This window comes from Drosophila innubila, assembly GCF_004354385.1.
Source record: "Drosophila innubila isolate TH190305 chromosome 2R unlocalized genomic scaffold, UK_Dinn_1.0 1_C_2R, whole genome shotgun sequence".
NCBI classification, from domain to species: domain Eukaryota; kingdom Metazoa; phylum Arthropoda; class Insecta; order Diptera; family Drosophilidae; genus Drosophila; species Drosophila innubila.
The window spans coordinates 18,261,770-18,282,006 of NW_022995374.1; the positions used below are offsets into that span (position 1 = coordinate 18,261,770).

Genomic DNA, 20,237 nt, shown 5'->3' on the forward strand with positions numbered 1-20,237 from the left:
TAAAAAATATTTATAAAGTATTCCCTAACAGAATATTAACAAATATTACCAAGAATTCAAAAAAAAAGTAAGAAACAAAAAAAAAATGTTTTTAGCAGGAAAAAAATTTAGTGTAACCAAAGTTACGAAAGATTAAACTAAAAAATTTAAATTGAGAACATATTATTGAGGTCGCAAAAAATAGAAAATTACGAACTTTAAAATTTTGTCTTGATCTTCGATTTTAGAAAATATATAATCTGAAACTAGATTATCAAAATTTTTTTTGTATTTAAATTTACAAGATTTAATCGTTTTGCTTTAATTTGTCCGTAGTAATTCCTTTAATTTAACTTTTAATAATTCATATTATTATTAATAATAACATATATGGTAAAGCTACATACTCGTAGTAAAAAACAGAGAGAGAGATAGCATCTTTAATACTTAAAAATTCAAAAATAATATTCATCTATGAATATGCAAAGTATACCCCTTTTTTCGGTTAACACAGGATATCTAAATACGCACGAGTTAATTCACACAGTCATAAGGAATTCGATACACACACACACACATTTAATATATATGTTTGATGCGTTTTAAATTGAAGTCAATTTTATTTGAAAAATTTGCATTTTGTGTGAGAAAAGGAATTTACATACTTATAAATATATGTATTTAAATACTGACATACATACCAGTGGCAATAAATTAAACGGCTAATGTCAGTTTAATTATTGATTTATCAAAAACAAATATACCATTGGTGCCACAGAAATCGAAACCAACCGAAAATCTCTCAAAAATGTATGGAGTTTTGGGAGATTTCCGGTTGCTTTCACTTTCTTATATATTGTCATTTCTTAAATTAATTAAGGAAGAGAAATCATTTAGCAAGTAGCAAATTTAATTCCCAATGAAATGTTACTCAATCTATAACATTCAATAATAACATAACTCAATTGTTAACATTGACAGCAACAGTAACAGTTACACTTTGTTCCGGAATAAATTATCTTAACATAGTTCATAGGGAAGTAGAATTTATTTAGTCACATAGTGTGGGACCATCGCCAATGCAGGCTGCATAAGCCATCAGATGAGGAATGGTGCTCTGTTGCATCATGCCAGAGAACAGATGACTCTGTGGTCCAGTGGCGAAGACTCCCACATCATCACCAGAGTGCACACCCAAAGCTCCCTTTATATAGCTGGGATACTGAAAAGCTGTGAGACCGAGAGAAAAGATTAGATTGAATTTATCTAAATGAAATCTATTAAAGATTTTATACTCACCAGGATCTTTGATCTTCTCGGTCAGATCGACGCGCTGTCCATTCTCGTCCAGATATTGCTGCATGCCAACAGCATAGTTCAGAGTGGCATATTTGATGCCATTGACATCGGTGTCATGCTGATTGAGTCCCAGGATGTCAGTGCCACGTCCCGGGTAGCCAGAGATGGACAACGGATGCGCATGATCGGAGGTCACCACAATGAGAGTCTCGTCGGGATTCGTCATATCGAGTGCCTTCTGTACAGCCTTATCCAACTCATGTACCTCATCGAGACCCATTTGAGGAACATTGAAGTGATTGCCGTAATCCACAAGACCTCCCTCGATGAAGAGGAAGTATCCCTCGTCATTGGAGGCGACCATCTCAATGGCCTTCTGGGTCATCTCCTCCAAGGTGGGCTTCTGCACGGGATCGGCCATCTTGTGGAAGTCCATGACACCGGAGTTGAACAGACCGATCAGTTTCTTCAATCGCGTCGCATTCACACTCAACAGCTGGTTTCGGTTGTAGGCCAGGGCTCCATCCGGATGCAGGGATTGCCACTTGGACAGCAGGTTGACGCCATCGGAACGCTCTCCTGTGCGCCAAACTTATCCTGAATGGACTTGGGCAGGAACTTACCCATTCCTCCGCCGAGCATCACATCGAAGTTCTTGCCAGGCTCCTGGGTAATCAGCTGGGTGGCAATGTCCGTGCAGGTAGCCGGATCATTCTGGCCCTCTCCATAGGTGACAATGTCAGTGTCGCACTCGAAGAACCGGTTCGTGGTGTGGGCATATGCTCCCGACGGACTGGCATGGGTCAAGGTGGTCGTTGTCACGATTCCACTCGACTTGCCAGCTGCCTGTGCCCAGGCGGCAATGGAGCTCACATGGTTGGCGGGATCCTCACTGCCACTGCAGTTGTTGAAGTTGACTCCGGCTGTCACTCCCAGGGCAACAATGTTGGTCTTCACGCCACACAAATACGCAGTTGCTGTGCAGGCTGAATCCGGCACTTGGGCATTGGAGCAGTAGGTCTTTGAGGATCAGAGGATTCCCATTGGAGTGTGATAAAAAATAGAGAGTCATCATTTACTCACCCTGCTCAATCCAGTGTGGGGGAACCGTTCAAAGCTCAGGGAATCCTCCTCGCCAGTGTTGCCCTTCAGTTGACCTTTCAGAATCCTGGCAGCTGCCACTGTGGTCAAAGACATGCCGTCGCCCAGGAACATGATCAAATTCTTGGCCTTCCGCTTGTCTCCTTGCGGAAGATTCACTCGCTTGGCGATCTCCTCATTGGCCACATCATACCAGAACTGAGCATTCTTCTCCTCTGGAGGCGTGTACTTATTCTTGGCCAAAGAATTGGGATCAAAGTCAGACATGTCACGAGATTTACCCCCATTCGATCTGCCCAGCAGCTGCTCCTGGTTATGCACTCTCTTTACTGTAATTTTCTTGTGATGAGTCTTTTGAATCCAAAACTTTGTCTTTATTCCACTTGGACTACTTACTGTCGAAGGAAGCGGACCAGGATGTGGCTACAAGAGCACTTAGTAGCACCAGGATTACATAGAGCGTTGTCATTATTGTGAACTTCTCGACAACTGATTTTTGATCTGTTCATGCTCCCACGTATTTATACTTGGCACTCAGCGTGATCTCTAATCTTAACTTTTACTTACTTAAATTACTTTAATTTAGTCAGTCCCATTTCGGTTATCAACTAAATCTCGCGGGCTTTTCGGGGATTGTCGGTTTAGGGCCTGTAGAACGTGATATGACTTAATAGATATTTATTTTGGCCTAGAAGGTAACAAATCGGTTTATGATGATGATGAGGCCTTTAATATTATATATATAAACTTAATAACAGATGCCTAATCTATTTAATTATATTCCAATATTTTTTTTGATAATTAAGCAAAAATAAAAAAGGCATCCGAAATAAATTCCTGAATTAATTCTTAAATTGCAAAATATTCTTGAACTCAGAAATCAAAATTTAATTTTAGTTTTGAAAGGAACATGACGTTTTACAGATCAAATATTAACCTATTTTTGATAAAACCAGGGACCGCAAATAAGTGTTTTGAGTTGAAAAAATTAAAGCACAACAAAAATTTCTGAATAATTAAAAATACATATTTCGAATATATTTTGAACTTTGTTTAAATGTTAAATTCCAAGGTTAAAGTGTACATATATGTTATGTCTATATGAACATACATATTTTAGAACACTTGGAGTATAACCTGTTAAAATCTGTTATCTAATCATGGGGTAGACAAAGTGTTACCAGTTCCCTACCTAGGTCAAAACAAAGCTAACATAAGTACATAAAGTCGTATTATATTGTTCAGACATTAAATTAAGAAGAAGATCCTAAAAGACCAAACTTTTGGATGATGACCGAAATAAAGTAATCGTAATTTAACAGTTAAGATTAGACTGGCTGGCAACAGTATAAATAGGCGGGATTATGGTCAAAATTCGTGTCAGTTGTCGAGAATAACTCACAAGAATGACAAAACTCTGCCTAATCCTAGTGCTCTTTTGTGCACTTGTAGCCACATCCTGGTCGGCTTCCTTCGACTGTAAGTTTCACTGAGAAAATTATTATAATAAGAGATAGTCCTGCAGCTAAAGGATTTCACCTGATTACAGTGAAGAGAGTGCATAGCCAGGAGCAGCTGCTGGGCAGATCGAATGGGGGAAAATCTCGTGATATGTCTGACTTTGATCCCAATTCTTTGGCCAAGAATAAGTATACGCCTCCAGAGGAGATGAATGCTCAGTTCTGGTATGATGTGGCCAATGAGGAGATTGCCAAGAGAGTGAATCTGCCACAAGGAGACAAGCGGAAGGCCAAGAATTTGATCATGTTCCTGGGCGACGGCATGTCCTTGACCACAGTGGCAGCTGCCAGGATTCTGAAAGGTCAACTCAAAGGCAACACTGGCGAGGAGGATTCCCTGAGCTTTGAGCGGTTCCCCCACACTGGACTGAGCAGGGTGAGTTAAGAATTACTCTCTTTTTTTTTTATCACACTCCAATGGGAATCCCTTGATCCTCACAGACCTACTGCTCCAATGCCCAAGTGCCGGATTCAGCCTGCACAGCAACTGCGTATTTGTGTGGCGTGAAGACCAACATTGTTGCCCTGGGAGTGACAGCCGGAGTCAACTTCAACAACTGCAGTGGCAGTGAGGATCCCGCCAACCATGTGAGCTCCATTGCCGCCTGGGCACAGGCAGCTGGCAAGTCGAGTGGAATCGTGACAACGACCACCTTGACCCACGCCAGTCCGTCGGGAGCATATGCCCACACCACGAACCGGTTCTTCGAGTGCGACACTGACATTGTCACCTATGGAGAGGGCCAGAATGATCCGGCTACCTGCACGGACATTGCCACCCAGCTGATTACCCAGGAGCCTGGCAAGAACTTCGATGTGATGCTCGGCGGAGGAATGGGTAAGTTCCTGCCCAAGTCCATTCAGGATAAGTTTGGCGCACAGGGAGAGCGTTCCGATGGCGTCAACCTGCTGTCCAAGTGGCAATCCCTGCATCCGGATGGAGCCCTGGCCTACAACCGAAACCAGCTGTTGAGTGTGAATGCGACGCGATTGAAGAAACTGATCGGTCTGTTCAACTCCGGTGTCATGGACTTCCACAAGATGGCCGATCCCGTGCAGAAGCCCACCTTGGAGGAGATGACCCAGAAGGCCATTGAGATGGTCGCCTCCAATGACGAGGGATACTTCCTCTTCATCGAGGGAGGTCTTGTGGATTACGGCAATCACTTCAATGTTCCTCAAATGGGTCTCGATGAGGTACATGAGTTGGATAAGGCTGTACAGAAGGCACTCGATATGACGAATCCCGACGAGACTCTCATTGTGGTGACCTCCGATCATGCGCATCCGTTGTCCATCTCTGGCTACCCGGGACGTGGCACTGACATCCTGGGACTCAATCAGCATGACACCGATGTCAATGGCATCAAATATGCCACTCTGAACTATGCTGTTGGCATGCAGCAATATCTGGACGAGAATGGACAGCGCGTCGATCTGACCGAGAAGATCAAAGATCCTGGTTAGTATAAAATCTTAAATAGGTTTAATTTAGATAAATGCAATCTAATATTTTCTCTCGGTCTTACAGCTTTCCAGTATCCCAGCTATATAAAGGGAGCTTTAGGTGTGCACTCCGGTGATGATGTGGGAGTCTTCGCCACTGGACCCCAAAGTCATCTGTTCTCTGGCATGATGCAACAGAGCACAATTCCTCATCTGATGGCTTATGCAGCCTGCATTGGCGTTGGACCCACACTATGTGATTAGGGTCTAAAAGAAACTTTAAAATGAACTTAACAAGCCTAAAATCAAATCATTTTGAATTATTTCTTCTTACATCTGAAACTATGAATTCATGTACCTAATACTTCAATATTATTAAAAATGCTTTTCGCAAATCAACTAATTTTCTTGTTTGCTCTGTTTAATAGTGTTAATTATAAAGACGAATAAGTGACCGAGCTTTAATAAAATACACTTCAATTTTAAAGTGTATCAAGTGTATCATTTGGTTGATTTTCGGTTAGTTTGATCTCTAGAACCCCACTGTATCTTCCCTCGTTTTTATACTTACCTATTTTGTAGATAACTTAATATACTGTGGACCTTCAAAAATTTAACGGATTCATTTTTTATCACGAAATTCTTACATACTGTGTGCATCCTAAAAGTATGCAGTGCTTTTCCGATCTGGTTTGATTTTTTTGTACTTAAAAATATAAGTACATTTCCGAAAATGGGTTCTCTTAATTTTTGTACAAGGATTTCGGATTTTTTTCTGTTTTGTTAGAATTTTTTATTTTGGCATGATTTATTTTAGAGTTTTCTTGATTTTTTTTTGTAATTTCATTTTTAGAATTAAGTTTTCTAACTTCTCTTTCCGAGGGCTGACGAACTGCAAGTCTTCATTTAAATGTTTGCCTTAACTTTGTCTAATTTCGAGCTTTAAATTTTCATCAAATTATTAATTTATTTCAAAGTTTTTGCATTTTGAAACCCAAAAAACCTTTAAATCAAAAAAACATTTTCCGCTTAGCCTAAGAGCATGCTATACATTCTAACCTAGTGTTGGCTTTTTGAAAATCTCGCTATATCAATCAGCACCTTCATCGATAACTTAGCCACTTGTGACATCGATAGCTTTCAGTGCAACCGATAATACTATTCCTTCTAACTATCGCACGTTAGCAATATTGCTGTCACTGCTAAATATTTATTAATATCGCATAAGATATATATATCAATCATATTTAAAATGTACTTAAAAAATACACTAATTTTTACTTATTGAATAGTTTTAAATGTTTAAATAATAACAGTGACCTTGTAGTTGCTACTTTTAACACTTTGCTCACAAGTACTTATATTAAGTTATTTGTGATAAGTAACAGTAAACTTGGAAATATCGCCCATCTCTATATTGTATAAGGTAATTTTTATTTCAGAAGGCGAACGAAAGTAATACGTAAATTATGTCGTTCGTTTTGAACAATGCAATTCGCCGCCAAATTGGCGCTACTGCCGCCAGGAACATGTCCGGCACAGCCGCCGTGGCTGGAGAGCACTCAGGTAACTATCACCAAAACAAATAAAAACACCATTGTTAGGTTAAGGTTATGTAATTTGGTTTTTTCGACCAGAACCTTGGAAATCCTACGAGCATATACTTTAATAATGTTACTATTGCAGGTGGCTATAAGGTGTGGAAGCGTCTGTCCTTCTTCGTGGCCGTGCCAGCTGTTGGCCTGTGCATGCTGAACGCCTACTTGAAGCACCAGGAAGAGCACGATCATCCTCGCCAAGAGTTCGTCAAGTACGATTACCTGCGTCGCCGTGAGAAGCGTTTCCCCTGGGGCGAGGGCAACAAGAGTCTGTTTCACAACCCCCATGCCAACCCCCTGCCCGATGGTTATGAGGAATAAGCAAATTCCAAAGCTCGTTGGCTAAATAACACTCTATGTATTTAACATAATGTAAGCTGAATTCAATGTGGAAATACACGCAAAACCAAAACAAACTTCACTGAATAAAAGAGTGACAAATATGTTATTCAATGGGTAAGATTCATCAAGGCAGGTAGCCAGAATTCAATGAAAACCACATTTGTTCAAGTTTATAGCATGATTTAATTAGTAAAATACAATTTCTCTTACTAAACTAAAGCTAGTTTCTATTGTGAAGCAGGTAAGCATTGTTTTATCTGCATCCCATTCATTTTATACACTCAACTCCACAAATATTCGTACACTCGTGTTTAAAAAATATTGGTCATATATAAATTATTGTATTATTGAATTTAATACTAAGAAAATTGTTAGATCGTCATTTCAAACTCTTTTTGTAACTTTTGAATTTGATCTTAAGAAAAGCAAACTCAAGAACGGATAATTAATTAATTTAAAGATACAAGTTAGGGGATCAACTATAAAGCACCCAAAACACAATAATGAGAGATACTCTGATTTTAAAATATTTTTACAATTTAAAAAAAAATGCTCCCTGCATACATTTAAAAAATAACTGCTATCATGAGTACAAAAATATTAAACTTTAGCATAAAAAACTTGATCGTTGAAGTATAGTAACTGAGTGCACGAATAAATATTGGACTGACTGTTAGTTGAAATATTTAGTTTGAATTATGTCTCAAAAATACGATGACTTTATTTTGAGCTTGAGGACTTTGTCATCTTGCCGTTCCTTTGCTTGCTTCCTCCTTTTCTTGAATGATCTTCCACTGGCTTGGTCACTTTTCTAGCTGAATCACTTGACTTGGTTGTTCCTCTTTCCTTAATCTCTTTGCTGCGTGTCGAACGTTTGCCTTCCGGGGAGACGGAAGCAGCGGAGGCACTGGACTTTTTGGAATCTCTCGATGAAGATGACTCCTTTTTATGCGGCTTGTGCTCTGATTTAGTTTCCCTTCTTTCGGTCGCTTCTGCCCTGGTGTTGGGATTCAATTTGCGTACCTTTGCCTTAGGTGGCGATGAGGAATCATCTTCGCCAAGTAATTCTTCCAGCAATTCGGACTCTTCCTTCACAGCTTTGTCAGCCAGAGCGTAATCGCCTTCATTTTGATATGGAACCATGTCCACCACATGATCATCCTCGATATGCTTCTGCAATTGATTTGAGTTCAGGAATATAAAGTCACAAAACTCGCAGGCATGTCGCTCGCTCTCCTTGTGCGCCTGCATGTGCGACTCCAGGCTGTCGTAGTCCGTAACGCTCGCCTTGCACAGCGGACAGACATAGGAGACGCTGGCATGGATAGCCGAGTGATCCACCAGGCTGTCGTAGGTTTCGTGCGTGTCCTTGCAAATGCTGCATATGAAGGAGGCAGCCGGTGCCTGTTTGTGCATCCGCAAGTGCCGCGACAGATGATGCGACAACAGATACGACTTGTTGCAATACTTGCAGGGATAAGCACGCTTCCCAGCGTGTGCCTGCAGATGACGAGCCAACTTGCCAGCGGTCACAAAGCTCCTAGTGCAATACTGGCAAGGGAAAGGCAAGTTGGAGCTGTGAATCACCTGGTAAATTGAAGAACACAAGATTAGCAATCTTGAGATAGAATCAAAAAATCTCACTCACCTCGTGTCGCTCCAATCCTTGCTTAAAGGCAAACGACTTTTGGCATACGCCACACTGGAAGGGTCGATTCTTGGTATGACGCTCCGCATGCTTCTCCATCTCCTCCCGCGAGATGAAGGGCTTCTCACAGTACAGGCAAATGAACTTGGGCACATCCGTGTGGATGCGTTCGTGACGATGCAACAAGGCGCGACGGGTGAAGGAGGAGGAGCAGATGCTACACTTGTACGGACGCTCGCCCGTATGTATAAAGTTGTGCTTCTGCAGATCGTATTTGGAGAAGAAGCTCTTGTTGCACTCGGTGCATTGGAAACTACGCTCCCGTGAATGGTTCACCATGTGTATATCGAGCAGCTGATTCAGCGGAAATGAACGCTCGCAATGCGGACATGGGAACACATTGGTTGCCACGGGTTCGGCATTCTTTACGGGATCTGCAGCCGCATCGATCTCATTGGGATCGAGAATTTCCGTAACCAGCGCCACATTTCCATCCTCATAGTGTTTCAACTGGGGAGTAGCTAGGCGGGGCTCCACCGTCGCACTGCTCCCTTTATTAAGTATGCGCATCGAGGATTTGTTAAGGACTTTTGGTTTGCCAGACACACTTTTAACCGGCGATGTCGTCGGATTATCCAATTCCTCCAATGCCATGTCAGCTATCAAGTTGTGCACATCATCCATGGACAGTTCCTCGCTATTCTCCAACTTCACCTGATACGACTGTGATTGAGGACGCTTGGCAGGTGAGGATCGTGGAGGAACAGCGGGCTCCGCTGTGTTAACTGCAGCCACATTGAGCAGCTTCTTGGTCACAGCACTGGTCTCCAACACCTGCACACTCTCAATGGTCACATTGTTGGATTTGGCCATAGAATTGAGCAGTTTCTTGGGTTGCACTTCGTTCGGCAACGGCTTCTTCATCGGTTGAATGGACACCAACGGTGCTCGTGGTTTCTCCAGAGGCTCTGGCCACTTGCCGGTGAGTGGATATTGCCGCAAAAGGGTCTCTGCATTTTTGCACATCTGTTTGAAGCGATAACAGTGCTCGAAGAGTAGACGACAATCCAAACAAATATAGCTGGGCATTCCATCTTCGTTGTTCACCTGCAAATTCAAAATAACAACAAAAATTAAAACAACACTCAAATTGCGCGCCCGTTGCATATTATGATTGCCCAACCGGTAAAAGTTTCCGATCTGGTTCAAATTTATGCACTTAAAAAAAATACATTTCCGAAAATGGTATTCTTAATTTTCTTCATTTTTATTATATTTTTATTGTTTTTTGCGTTTTTAAATTTGTCATTTTGATACTGTTAAGTGAGGAGCAAGTTGCTAATGTGGAGTAACGTGACACTAGATGGCGCTGCATAACCAATTGCTGTTATTTATATGGCAACTCTGCGCATGCGCACTGTCTGCAGTGCAAAAGGTGGCAGCGCTATATGCATTCATTTGGCGGCAAGCGCTGCACAACTACAATTGCAATCTCGCAGTTTGTTTTCGTGAGCGTACGGAGCACGCTTTACTACGCTCCCGTTAATTAATTGATTAAACACGGTTAACCATAAAAGGACACTGTAGCTATTTTAGTGCAAATGTAATTTGTTGATGTTGCTTACGTGGCTAACTCTGCAAAAAAAAAAAAAAACAGCTGTTCAAACTAAACAAATTAGTTTAGTAACGAAAACTAAGAAAAACACAATAGAAGTGCGGGTACCTGTGGAAAGGGCGCAACAATTGTAGGCAGTGGGAATCGAAACGAACAAAAGGCAGGCAACAAGGAGAAACGAAAACAAGAGAGAGAGAGGCCAGTGAGAGAGGGAGAACAAAATGACGGACGAATGCATAACAAGAACCTTCAGTGCTCTCAGCTATGGAAATGGCAGAGCAAGCAACAGCAACAACATTAATGCTGCTGATAGCATCGATGCACAAGGAGAAGCCAGCTCTGGCTCTGGCGGAGTTGGTGGTGCAGCCTCTGCTGCTGCCTCTGCTTCTGCTGCCGCCGCCGCCATCGTCGCAACGTAAGTGCATTAATGACTTCTGTCTGTTTTCATCGTCTCCGTTTTCGAGCATGCTTCTTGGTTTTGTGCTGCGTTTGAAAATTTGTAGGGGAAACAATAACGCAAATACGCAGATTGTGCTTATCTACATCCGTAACTTGTTTTTATCGATAATAAGCAATTTTTGTTCTTATTTTTTTATTTATCAATAATCTTTAGCACCGTTAATAAATATGTGGCTCGGATGCCGGTAGATCGATATGCCAGAGAGTACAATATGAATCACAAGCACCGTGGATTAGCGCTCATATTCAATCATGAATTCTTCGATATACCCTCGCTAAAGGCGCGCGCCGGCACCAACGTGGACAGCGAGGAGCTGCGCAAGGCACTCAAGCGTCTGGACTTTGAAGTGTCCGTGCACAAGGATTGCAAATTGCGCGACATCCTCAAACATATTGAGAAAGCTGCCTCGCAGGATCACAGCGATAATGATTGTATAGCGATTGCCATATTATCGCATGGCGAACATGGCTACATCTATGCCAAGGATGTGCAGTATAAACTGGACAATATTTGGCACTATTTCACTTCACACATTTGCCCAACGCTCGCTGGCAAACCGAAGCTATTCTTCATACAAGCCTGTCAGGGCGACAGACTCGATTCGGGCATAATGCTGGAGAAGAATGTTACGGAAACCGATGGCGAATCATCGATGAGCTACAAAATACCCATACACGCCGATTTTCTATTCTCATACTCAACAATTCCAGGTGCGTTGTTGTTGCATTGTTTTATTTCAGTTGTATGCAATATATACAATTATATGCAATTTACAGGGTATTATTCCTGGCGCAACACTACAAACGGCTCGTGGTATATTCAGTCGCTCATTCAAGAGCTGAATGAGAATGGAAAAAAGTACAACATTCTCACACTGCTCACCTTCGTCAGTCAACGTGTAGCTGTCGATTTTGAGTCGAACGTGCCTTCGACACCCATGATGGATCGTCAGAAGCAAATTCCGTGTGTGACGTCAATGTTGACTCGCATACTGCGCTTTACGGACAAACCCTTGAGCAGCAAGGCTGGCTAAAATGCATTTTTATAAGATCTTGAATTATTTGCCGACGCCTCGCCTCACCGCACCTAACCTCCCTGGATTCCATTTGACTTTAAGTTTACCATTTATTTAATTGTTAATATCACAATGTTTGGGCAGGAACAAAGCCCAAAGTCCTCTTCCATTGTCATTTGGCGCAAAATATATTTCTATATTTAAGCAATACATACATAAGAACTACATGAACAATACATATACATATATATTTGATAAACATTATAAACATCAACTAATACAAATGAAGTGCAGACTGAATTAAATGAAATATATAAAACATATTTTTGAATTGCGAGCGCCATTTGCAAGCGATCTGGCAGCATTGCGACAGCTGAGCAAGTGTGTGTGCGTTTTACGTACAGTTGTCGCCATATTGATGTTATTGTTATTTTGGCTTGCAATTTATTAATGAATGAATTGTTTGTTTACGTTGTAACAATTACATACTTAATAGACCAGGCTTACATGTTGGGGGGCCGGAGGGAGTTGTGTAGGAAAGAAAGCGCATCAAGTTTGTTAGCGAAGACGCCAACGCAGCTATTTAGAAACCAACCCGTGATGACACACATCTTAGCCAAGTTCTATTCTCGCTTATCTTGGGGACTGAAGTCTTCTTAGTCTAACTTAGAACCGGGCCTTGACTTACCTCAATAGATGTAATGGCCATTATTTGCAGCGGCAGCGATGCAGTTGATTTTATGCGTTTGTTTTCAACATAAATGGAGTCGAGAAGTTTGCTCGATTGAGACAGACAGAAGCGACATATCTCTTTTTTGCGTAAATCAGCCTCGCGCACAACGCTTATGTCAGCCATTATGTTATTTTTATCGCTTTTGTTTAAATAATTCAATTACAATGAGAACAAGGTAACAAAATAGTTGTTTTATTGTGAATTCACGGATAGAAAGACACAAACACAATGCATAAATACACGAACCTCGTATAGAATTGCCACACATAATAAAAACAAGGTTATAGGGCTGCCACCTAGTGACATCGGCAATTAGTGCTAAAAAAAAACTAAATAAAATTTAAACTGCGCGCGTATGCGGTTGTCAAGTGAGGAGCCAATTGCTAATGAGGAGTAACATCTAGTATCTAATAAATACTGAATTAATTAGAACGAATTACTGGTCGCGTGCGGCCCAACTGATAAATGTAAATTTAAGTTAATGCTAATTTCAAAATGCAATAACTTTGCATTAAATTAATAATAAAAGGTGGGAGAAGTTAGAAATTTAATTCTACAAAAATTAAAAAATTTTATCTTCAATACAAAAAATATAAAAAAATAAGTTTCTGGCTGAAAACCATCTAAATTTGTTTTTGTTTTCGAAAAATATTTATAGCAAGACTTATTTTTAAAATAGTCATAATGTCATAATGAAAATTGCCAGAACTAGCTATAAAATAGCTAAGTTGGCAACGGCTGGGCGCAAAAAATCAAAACATCAATGAATTGACTAATAGAATATGCTTTATTTTTACATCAGTCCATAAGATCGACATCTCTGAGACGGGCCTGTGTTTGCTCTCCAATATCAAATATGACATGTTGCTGTAACAGTTCTCGTGGCTCATATTTCAGCGACTCCTCGTAGGCATATTGAATGCTCGTGTCATACAACATCAGTTTACATTTTGCCAGTGCCAGGATGCAGTTGCGCAGGCGGGCGATGACCTCACGTTCATTTCGTGGCACAACTTCGTTTAAATTCTGGGCAAATCCACCCTCGCCACCGTCCTGTTCATCTCCCTTTGTCGGTGATATCCAGATATAGCCATTGTTGCCCAATATCACTGAAGCACCGCAAGGCAGATTATGAAAGTGCATCTTACGGCGCTTGACCAGCGCCGGAAATACTTTGACAAGTGTGCCCTGTGACAATTTGCCGTATTTCAAGCTGCGTGTGTAAAGGGACAATGTGCTCTCCTCAAAGATATTCTGAAAAATTAATAAAAAATATATTAACATATACAATTCAATAAATAGAGTTCTACTTACTTGCACTTCTGCAGAGATCAAATCTCCTTCATCCAAATATCTTCGCATCATTTGCTCATCCTCCGCAGAGCGTCGCCTCAACTCACCACCTGGAAGATTCACCGAGGACAACAACAACACCGAATCTAGACGGGAGTTTGTGTCTACGCGCCAGCGTTTTTGCCCCACTTCAATTACACGTGCTACGACTACGTCGCCAATCTCGCCCACATAGCGACTCTTCAGCGGACGCACTGATATTAATTTGTTCACCTTCTGAATGACACCCGCCACAGAGGCTTTTATATTTTCGTCCTCCACAAATGTGCCATGACCACGCATGAAGCCGGACTCTGGCATCAGCACCTCGCCGGGAGTATAAATGCGCGGCAATTGCTCCTGGTTTTCGGCCAGGTCATTCCAATTCACGCGATCCAGCGCCAGATCAATCGATGCATTTGTTGACATTTCTTACGGCAATTCACACTTGTAGCTGGTCAAAAATCAGCTTCTTCGGCGCTGAGTGTGTTAGTCGTCTTTAAAAGTAATACTTTTATAAAAAAAAAACACACTTCTGTTATTACAAAGACGTTGCCACCTGAGTAAAAAAAGTTGACATTTATTTAAGCTCCCTAGACCTAGAATGCTGATCTAGATCTTTTTACATGTTCAGAACGATCTTCTTGGTAAATTTTTTAAATTTGTAAGCTAGAAAATTAATAAATTTTATTAACATGCATGACTTTGTCAAAACTGATGCAAAACTAGCTATGCGTATACCTATACCTCAGTATAGTAGCGACGGATTTCCAAAAGGTATCAAAATCTGCAACTTTTATAATTTTAAGGCTTGAGTTTTCAAAATTTTTGACGAATTTTTGTAAGAGCTTTGCCAAATTTTTGTATTTAATTAAATAAAACTAAAGTTGCGCGCCCGTTACATTTTGGATCGTTCACTCGTTTGATTCACAACTTAAGCGTCTGGCAACCTTAAAAAGGATCTAGATAATTTGACATGTTAGTGAGCAAACGAGCTAAGTATCGATATTTAACTATAAATAGCAGACATCAAACAGCTGATTTGCGTATACATAAATATTTTTTCGTCACAATGGACCAGCCCGACGATAATTTTCGCTATATACACAGTTCTTCGCTACACGAACGTGTCCAAATCAAAGTGTAAGTCAATCCAGACACCTAAGAATATACTAGTAAGCAGCTTCACCTTACAGTGGCACACTTGAAGGCAAGAAACGCCAACCTGATTACGAGAAACTACTCGATGATCCCATACTGCGTTTTTCGGGTCTCTACTCCGAGGAGTATCCCTCGTTCCAGGTGCGTTTGCAGGTGTATAACGATGGACGACCTTATTGTCTGCCAGTGCACAGCTCCTACAAAGCATTCGGAAAACGTTGGAGCTGGAATGAATGGGTGACATTGCCATTGCTCTTCTCCGATTTACCACGCAGCGCCATGTTGGTCCTGACCATACTGGACTGCTCGGGAGCTGGTCAGACGGCGGTGATTGGCGGTACATCGATCTCAGTATTTGGCAAGGATGGCATGTTCCGCCAGGGCATGTATGATTTACGGGTTTGGCTTGGTGTTGAAGGCGATGGTAGTTATCCGAGCCTAACTCCTGGCAAAGGCAAAGAATCCTCCAAATCGCAGATGCAACGTCTGGGCAAGTTGGCTAAAAAACATCGCAATGGTCAGGTGCAAAAGGTTGATTGGTTGGATCGTCTGACATTCCGGGAAATCGAAGTGATCAATGAACGTGAGAAACGCATGTCCGACTATATGTTTCTTATGATTGAGTTTCCCACCATTGTTGTGGACGACATGTACAATGTAAGTAGCTGACATTGAGTGGAATTTTTTAAGACCCAGTATTCATATGTAGAACCTATTGAATTTGAGTAAATGGTTCGACTAGTTGAAAAAAGTTCAAAGACTTTCGTCAAAAATATATTTTATTAAAAATCGCGCAAATTTTTGCAATTTTTGTCTTCCCAATATTTATTTTTTAAATTTGATCCATCCTAATTTACAAATTTTCGTATTCTGAGTAATAGGGAATCATTATCAAACACTAAACAATTCCAATCTTTTTTGTAGTATTCCGTTGTTTACTTTGAGCCGGAGGTTGATAATAAATTGAAAATGCCAACAAAACCCAAATTTGTTTTGGTTCCCGACTCGGAGATAAATATGGTGAGCTTAAATCAATTAAAAATAGCAATTATTAAGGATTTCTATAATTTCAGGAAAACCTCGTTGAGGAGAAACATCATCGTTTGGCTCGTTCGGAGCGCTCTGGAATTTCTGATCGGGATGCAAAACCAACAGCAAAGTGTGTAACAAATTAATATATTTCCAAACTTGGTTTAAATATATTTGATTTGTTATTTCAGAAAACGAGATCAACTGCACGACATTGTGTATCGCTATCCGCCAACTTATGTGATGAGCAGCGAGGAGCAGGACTTGGTTTGGAAGTTTCGTTTCTACTTGTCATCGCATAAAAAGGCGCTTACCAAATTCCTCAAGTGCATCAATTGGAAGCTGAATGATGAGGTGACCCAAGCCCTCTGGATGCTCGCAAATTGGGCGCCCATGGATGTGGAGGATGCACTGGAGCTGCTCAGTCCGACATTCACACATGCTGAGGTGCGCAAATATGCGATAAGTCGTCTGTCACAGGCACCCGACGAGGATCTGTTGCTCTACTTGCTCCAGCTGGTGCAGGCGCTTAAATACGAGGATTTGCGAAATATTTTACAACTACACAAGTGCATTATACCTGAACAGGATCGGAATGTTGTCTGCTCGCTGTTGGATGAGGATGATTCTCTGCTGGATCAGAGCACCATCTCCGATCTGAGTGCAACGAGCAGTGCTCTCCATGCCTCGGTTATTCCCGCCAATCAACGTGCTGCCAGTGTCCTGGCGGCCATCAAGGGCGATAAATCCACAATGGCGAGCAGTTCAAGTGCTCCGGCTATCAGATCCAGCACACCAGGTCTGAGAATGGAGCGTGCTGATGTTGCGGATGCCAGCGCCGCCTCAATGGCATCCCAATCCAATTCCATTACGCCTCTGCTGGGCCAAGGCGTTGCCCCCAATCTGTGCACATTCCTTATAGAGCGCGCCTGCAAGAATGCGACGCTGGCCAACTATTTGTATTGGTATCTGTCCATCGAGGTGGAGGATGTGGAGACTGTACGTAAGCAGGATCAACGCGCCCACGACATGTACGCCATGGTTCTCAACATATTCCTCAAGGTGCTTGAAAATGGTGAGTACATATCCTTTAAAAGCTGTCCATATTTGTTATCCTTTCTTTTTTCGGTACCTCAAGCAAATTACTTATATATTTTGGTAGGAATAACAAAAGTAAATTAAAAAAAGTGTCGAAAAAGTAAGCAAAAACTAGTAAACTCTAATAAAAAATATTTTTGGTTTAAGCTTAAAATAAGCCAGAATACTACACATGAATTTCATTCAGAGAAACCAAAAAAGGAAAGAAATAAATCGTAGCCAAAACTAGTTAATTTAAAAATCTTCAGATTATAAAAATAAGGAAATATTAGTTTCTTAGAAGCAAATTGATTTGATTTTTCTGAGTTAACATTTATTTTACTTTAAATAGTAGGATACAAATTATTTCATTGTGCGAATTCTTTTCAATGCTAAGAGTCATCATTATTGTTTATTTTTGAATGGAAAATTCATTTATATATTTACTTGCTTTTACAGCAAAATGAAAAGTATTATATTAAAAGTCGCACCAAATGTTGCAACTTTTTTATATGATTCAAAAAATTGCCGAGTTTTTCGATAAAATGAATTGTATTTTTATAAATTTTTGTCTTGTTTACTTATTTTAATTTAATACTTACATGCTAACAGGTTTTTAGTTTATGTTGCTATTCTTTTTCCCCCCATTTTGATATTCTCGTTATTATTTGAAAAAAATTCTTAAATTGAAGTGCTTCCTTAATTTACAGGTAACTTTCATTTGCGCGGCATCTTCTACAATCTGCGCAAGCAACAGAGATTTATTGATGAGCTGGTTAAGTTGGTCAAGTTGGTGGCCAAAGAGCCTGGAAATCGCAACAAGAAAACGGAGAAGTTTCAAAAGTTGCTTGGGGAGCAGGATATGTTTAAAGTGAACTTTACCAACTTTGAGCCCATACCATTTCCCCTAGATCCGGAGGTGTATATAACCAAAATTGTGCCCTCACGTACATCGCTCTTCAAGAGCACCCTCATGCCGGCCAAGTATGTAGATTCCATCTGAAGATCTCTATTGAACTAACCATTTTCCATTTACAGACTCACCTTTGTCACATCCATTGCACAGCATGAATATGTGGCCATATTTAAGCATGGTGATGATCTGCGTCAGGATCAGCTGATACTGCAAATGATTACGCTAATGGACAAGTTGTTACGTCGCGAGAATCTTGATCTCAAATTGACACCGTACAAGGTATTGGCTACCAGCTCCAAGCATGGATTCCTACAGTACATCGACTCCTGCACTGTGGCCGAGGTGTTGGCGCGGGAGGGAAACATTTTAAACTTTTTTAGACGCCACAATCCGTGTGAAGGCGGTCCATATGGCATTTCATCCGAGGTCATGGATACGTATATCAAAAGCTGTGCGGGATACTGTGTCATCACATATTTGCTGGGTAAGTGAAGATCTCTAGCTTAGTTTTCCCCAGTCTTCTAATGTCTTTGTGTCTTTCACAGGTGTTGGCGATCGGCATTTGGACAATCTGCTGCTGACCAGCAATGGGAAGCTGTTCCACATTGATTTTGGCTATATACTTGGCCGTGATCCCAAGCCAATGCCACCGCCCATGAAGCTGAGCAAGGAAATGGTCGAGGCGATGGGTGGTGTCAGCTCGGATCATCATCATGAATTCCGTAAGCAATGCTATACGGCGTATTTGCATTTACGTCGTCATGCAAACGTCATGCTCAATCTGTTCTCCCTGATGGTGGATGCAACTGTACCGGATATTGCCCTGGAGCCGGATAAGGCGGTCAAAAAGGTGGAGGAGAATCTACAATTGGGTTTAACCGATGAGGAGGCCGTTCAGCACTTGCAAAGTCTGCTAGATATATCCATAACAGCTGTGATGCCAGCGCTGGTCGAACAGATCCATCGATTCACACAATACTGGCGAAAATAGATGTCCAAATCCATTAACTTATATCTTAAACTATTCTTAATTCGATCTGTGTTTTTAGATCAATCGCAGTAGGTTTATCTACATGTATATATAAAAAAATATATTAACTGTCTATATCATTAAGATGTCGAAACGTTCAAAGAAGCCCATTTGGCTGCTTTTCAAGATATGGGAGCTATTGATAATCTCGATTAACTGCTATGTCCACGTGAACTGTTTTCATTGGGAAGGAGTACCGCATATCTTTATACTATGTGCCACCTATGGCGGTGGTTTTATTATTGGATTTCTTAACTTAATTGGAATGTATTTTACTGACCGTCTACCTGTTAAATTGGAGGCCTTAATCAGCGGAATAATCGGTTTCATGTGTCTGATTACCGTCTACGCAAATATGTATGTGGCGCAACATGACAAGCTCTTGGCATTCCTTAAGGATCGCGAGGAGAGGAACTATGGCTTTTTAAAATGCTGTCGGAACAATGGGATTATATCTCTTTGGGCTGCTGCTATCCATTTCATGCATTGCTCCTTTGCATTGGACATGTTGGTGACGCATTCGCCATCGATGATTGCAACTCTATCGGATGGATCTCAGATTGCTCTGCAGTCGCAGCGCAGTAAACGTCCGCTAAAATTATATTTCATAAGCCAGAGTGTGGAAACGTATCTTATGAATTTTCGCTTGTTTCAATTGATATTTTCATCCAACGTTTTAACTAGTGATCGTCAGGGTTCGATGTATGCATACAGCGAATACGATTACAGCGAAATAAGCGTATTAGGCCAATCGCCTTCTGAGACCATCTTATTGTAAAATTATATTTGTGATTTAGATTGCGCGCCTAACTTCTTTGGTTCTCCAATGTCGATATATTGGGGCGGTCGGGCGATACCTATTGCCTGAAATAGTTAATTGGCTGGCAATCGATAACAAAATTAAATCAGCTGTCTTGTTTAACAGCCCTGTTTTGT

The 20,237-nt window shown here is 41.0% G+C and overlaps 8 protein-coding genes across 8 annotated transcripts; 5 read left to right on the forward strand and 3 right to left on the reverse strand.

Moving 5' to 3' along the window:
* Positions 1–868: 868 nt before the first annotated feature.
* LOC117785230 (membrane-bound alkaline phosphatase) lies at positions 869–2,866 on the reverse strand. Its single transcript, XM_034623151.1, is given in 5 exon segments — positions 869–1,209; positions 1,279–1,866; positions 1,869–2,298; positions 2,362–2,708; positions 2,776–2,866. Coding segments are annotated over 5 exon segments (1,617 nt in total). The 5' UTR covers positions 2,849–2,866; the 3' UTR covers positions 869–1,030.
* Positions 2,867–3,785: 919 nt separating this feature from the next.
* Positions 3,786–5,650, forward strand: LOC117783739 (membrane-bound alkaline phosphatase-like). Its single transcript, XM_034621282.1, has 4 exons — positions 3,786–3,858; positions 3,929–4,275; positions 4,341–5,361; positions 5,431–5,650. The coding sequence occupies exons 1-4, from the start codon at positions 3,786–3,788 to the stop codon at positions 5,607–5,609; spliced, it is 1,620 nt and encodes a 539-aa protein (XP_034477173.1). The 3' UTR covers positions 5,610–5,650.
* Positions 5,651–6,752: 1,102 nt separating this feature from the next.
* LOC117782939 (cytochrome c oxidase subunit 6A, mitochondrial) lies at positions 6,753–7,396 on the forward strand. The gene is made up of 2 exons (XM_034620047.1): positions 6,753–6,911; positions 7,032–7,396. The coding sequence occupies exons 1-2, from the start codon at positions 6,815–6,817 to the stop codon at positions 7,262–7,264; spliced, it is 330 nt and encodes a 109-aa protein (XP_034475938.1). The 5' UTR covers positions 6,753–6,814; the 3' UTR covers positions 7,265–7,396.
* Positions 7,397–7,497: 101 nt separating this feature from the next.
* LOC117782937 (zinc finger protein 345) lies at positions 7,498–13,025 on the reverse strand. Its single transcript, XM_034620045.1, has 3 exons — positions 12,712–13,025; positions 8,934–10,040; positions 7,498–8,872 (listed from the first exon to the last, which is right to left on the reverse strand). Exons 1-3 carry the CDS (start codon positions 12,877–12,879, stop codon positions 8,006–8,008), a joined length of 2,142 nt encoding a protein of 713 aa, XP_034475936.1. The 5' UTR covers positions 12,880–13,025; the 3' UTR covers positions 7,498–8,005.
* LOC117782938 (caspase-1) lies at positions 10,372–12,333 on the forward strand. Its single transcript, XM_034620046.1, has 3 exons — positions 10,372–10,963; positions 11,162–11,718; positions 11,785–12,333. Exons 1-3 carry the CDS (start codon positions 10,770–10,772, stop codon positions 12,039–12,041), a joined length of 1,008 nt encoding a protein of 335 aa, XP_034475937.1. The 5' UTR covers positions 10,372–10,769; the 3' UTR covers positions 12,042–12,333.
* A 499-nt stretch (positions 13,026–13,524) lies between the features above and the next one.
* On the reverse strand, positions 13,525–14,624 carry LOC117785813 (exosome complex component RRP4). Its single transcript, XM_034624056.1, has 2 exons — positions 14,071–14,624; positions 13,525–14,010 (listed from the first exon to the last, which is right to left on the reverse strand). Exons 1-2 carry the CDS (start codon positions 14,515–14,517, stop codon positions 13,555–13,557), a joined length of 903 nt encoding a protein of 300 aa, XP_034479947.1. The 5' UTR covers positions 14,518–14,624; the 3' UTR covers positions 13,525–13,554.
* A 486-nt stretch (positions 14,625–15,110) lies between these two features.
* Positions 15,111–19,382, forward strand: LOC117785809 (phosphatidylinositol 3-kinase catalytic subunit type 3). The gene is made up of 8 exons (XM_034624047.1): positions 15,111–15,231; positions 15,285–15,906; positions 16,174–16,269; positions 16,323–16,408; positions 16,470–17,353; positions 18,066–18,339; positions 18,394–18,755; positions 18,817–19,382. The coding sequence occupies exons 1-8, from the start codon at positions 15,161–15,163 to the stop codon at positions 19,260–19,262; spliced, it is 2,841 nt and encodes a 946-aa protein (XP_034479938.1). The 5' UTR covers positions 15,111–15,160; the 3' UTR covers positions 19,263–19,382.
* On the forward strand, positions 19,370–20,218 carry LOC117785814. Its single transcript, XM_034624057.1, has one exon. The coding sequence runs from the start codon at positions 19,387–19,389 to the stop codon at positions 20,077–20,079; it is 693 nt and encodes a 230-aa protein (XP_034479948.1). The 5' UTR covers positions 19,370–19,386; the 3' UTR covers positions 20,080–20,218.
* Positions 20,219–20,237: the final 19 nt, after the last annotated feature.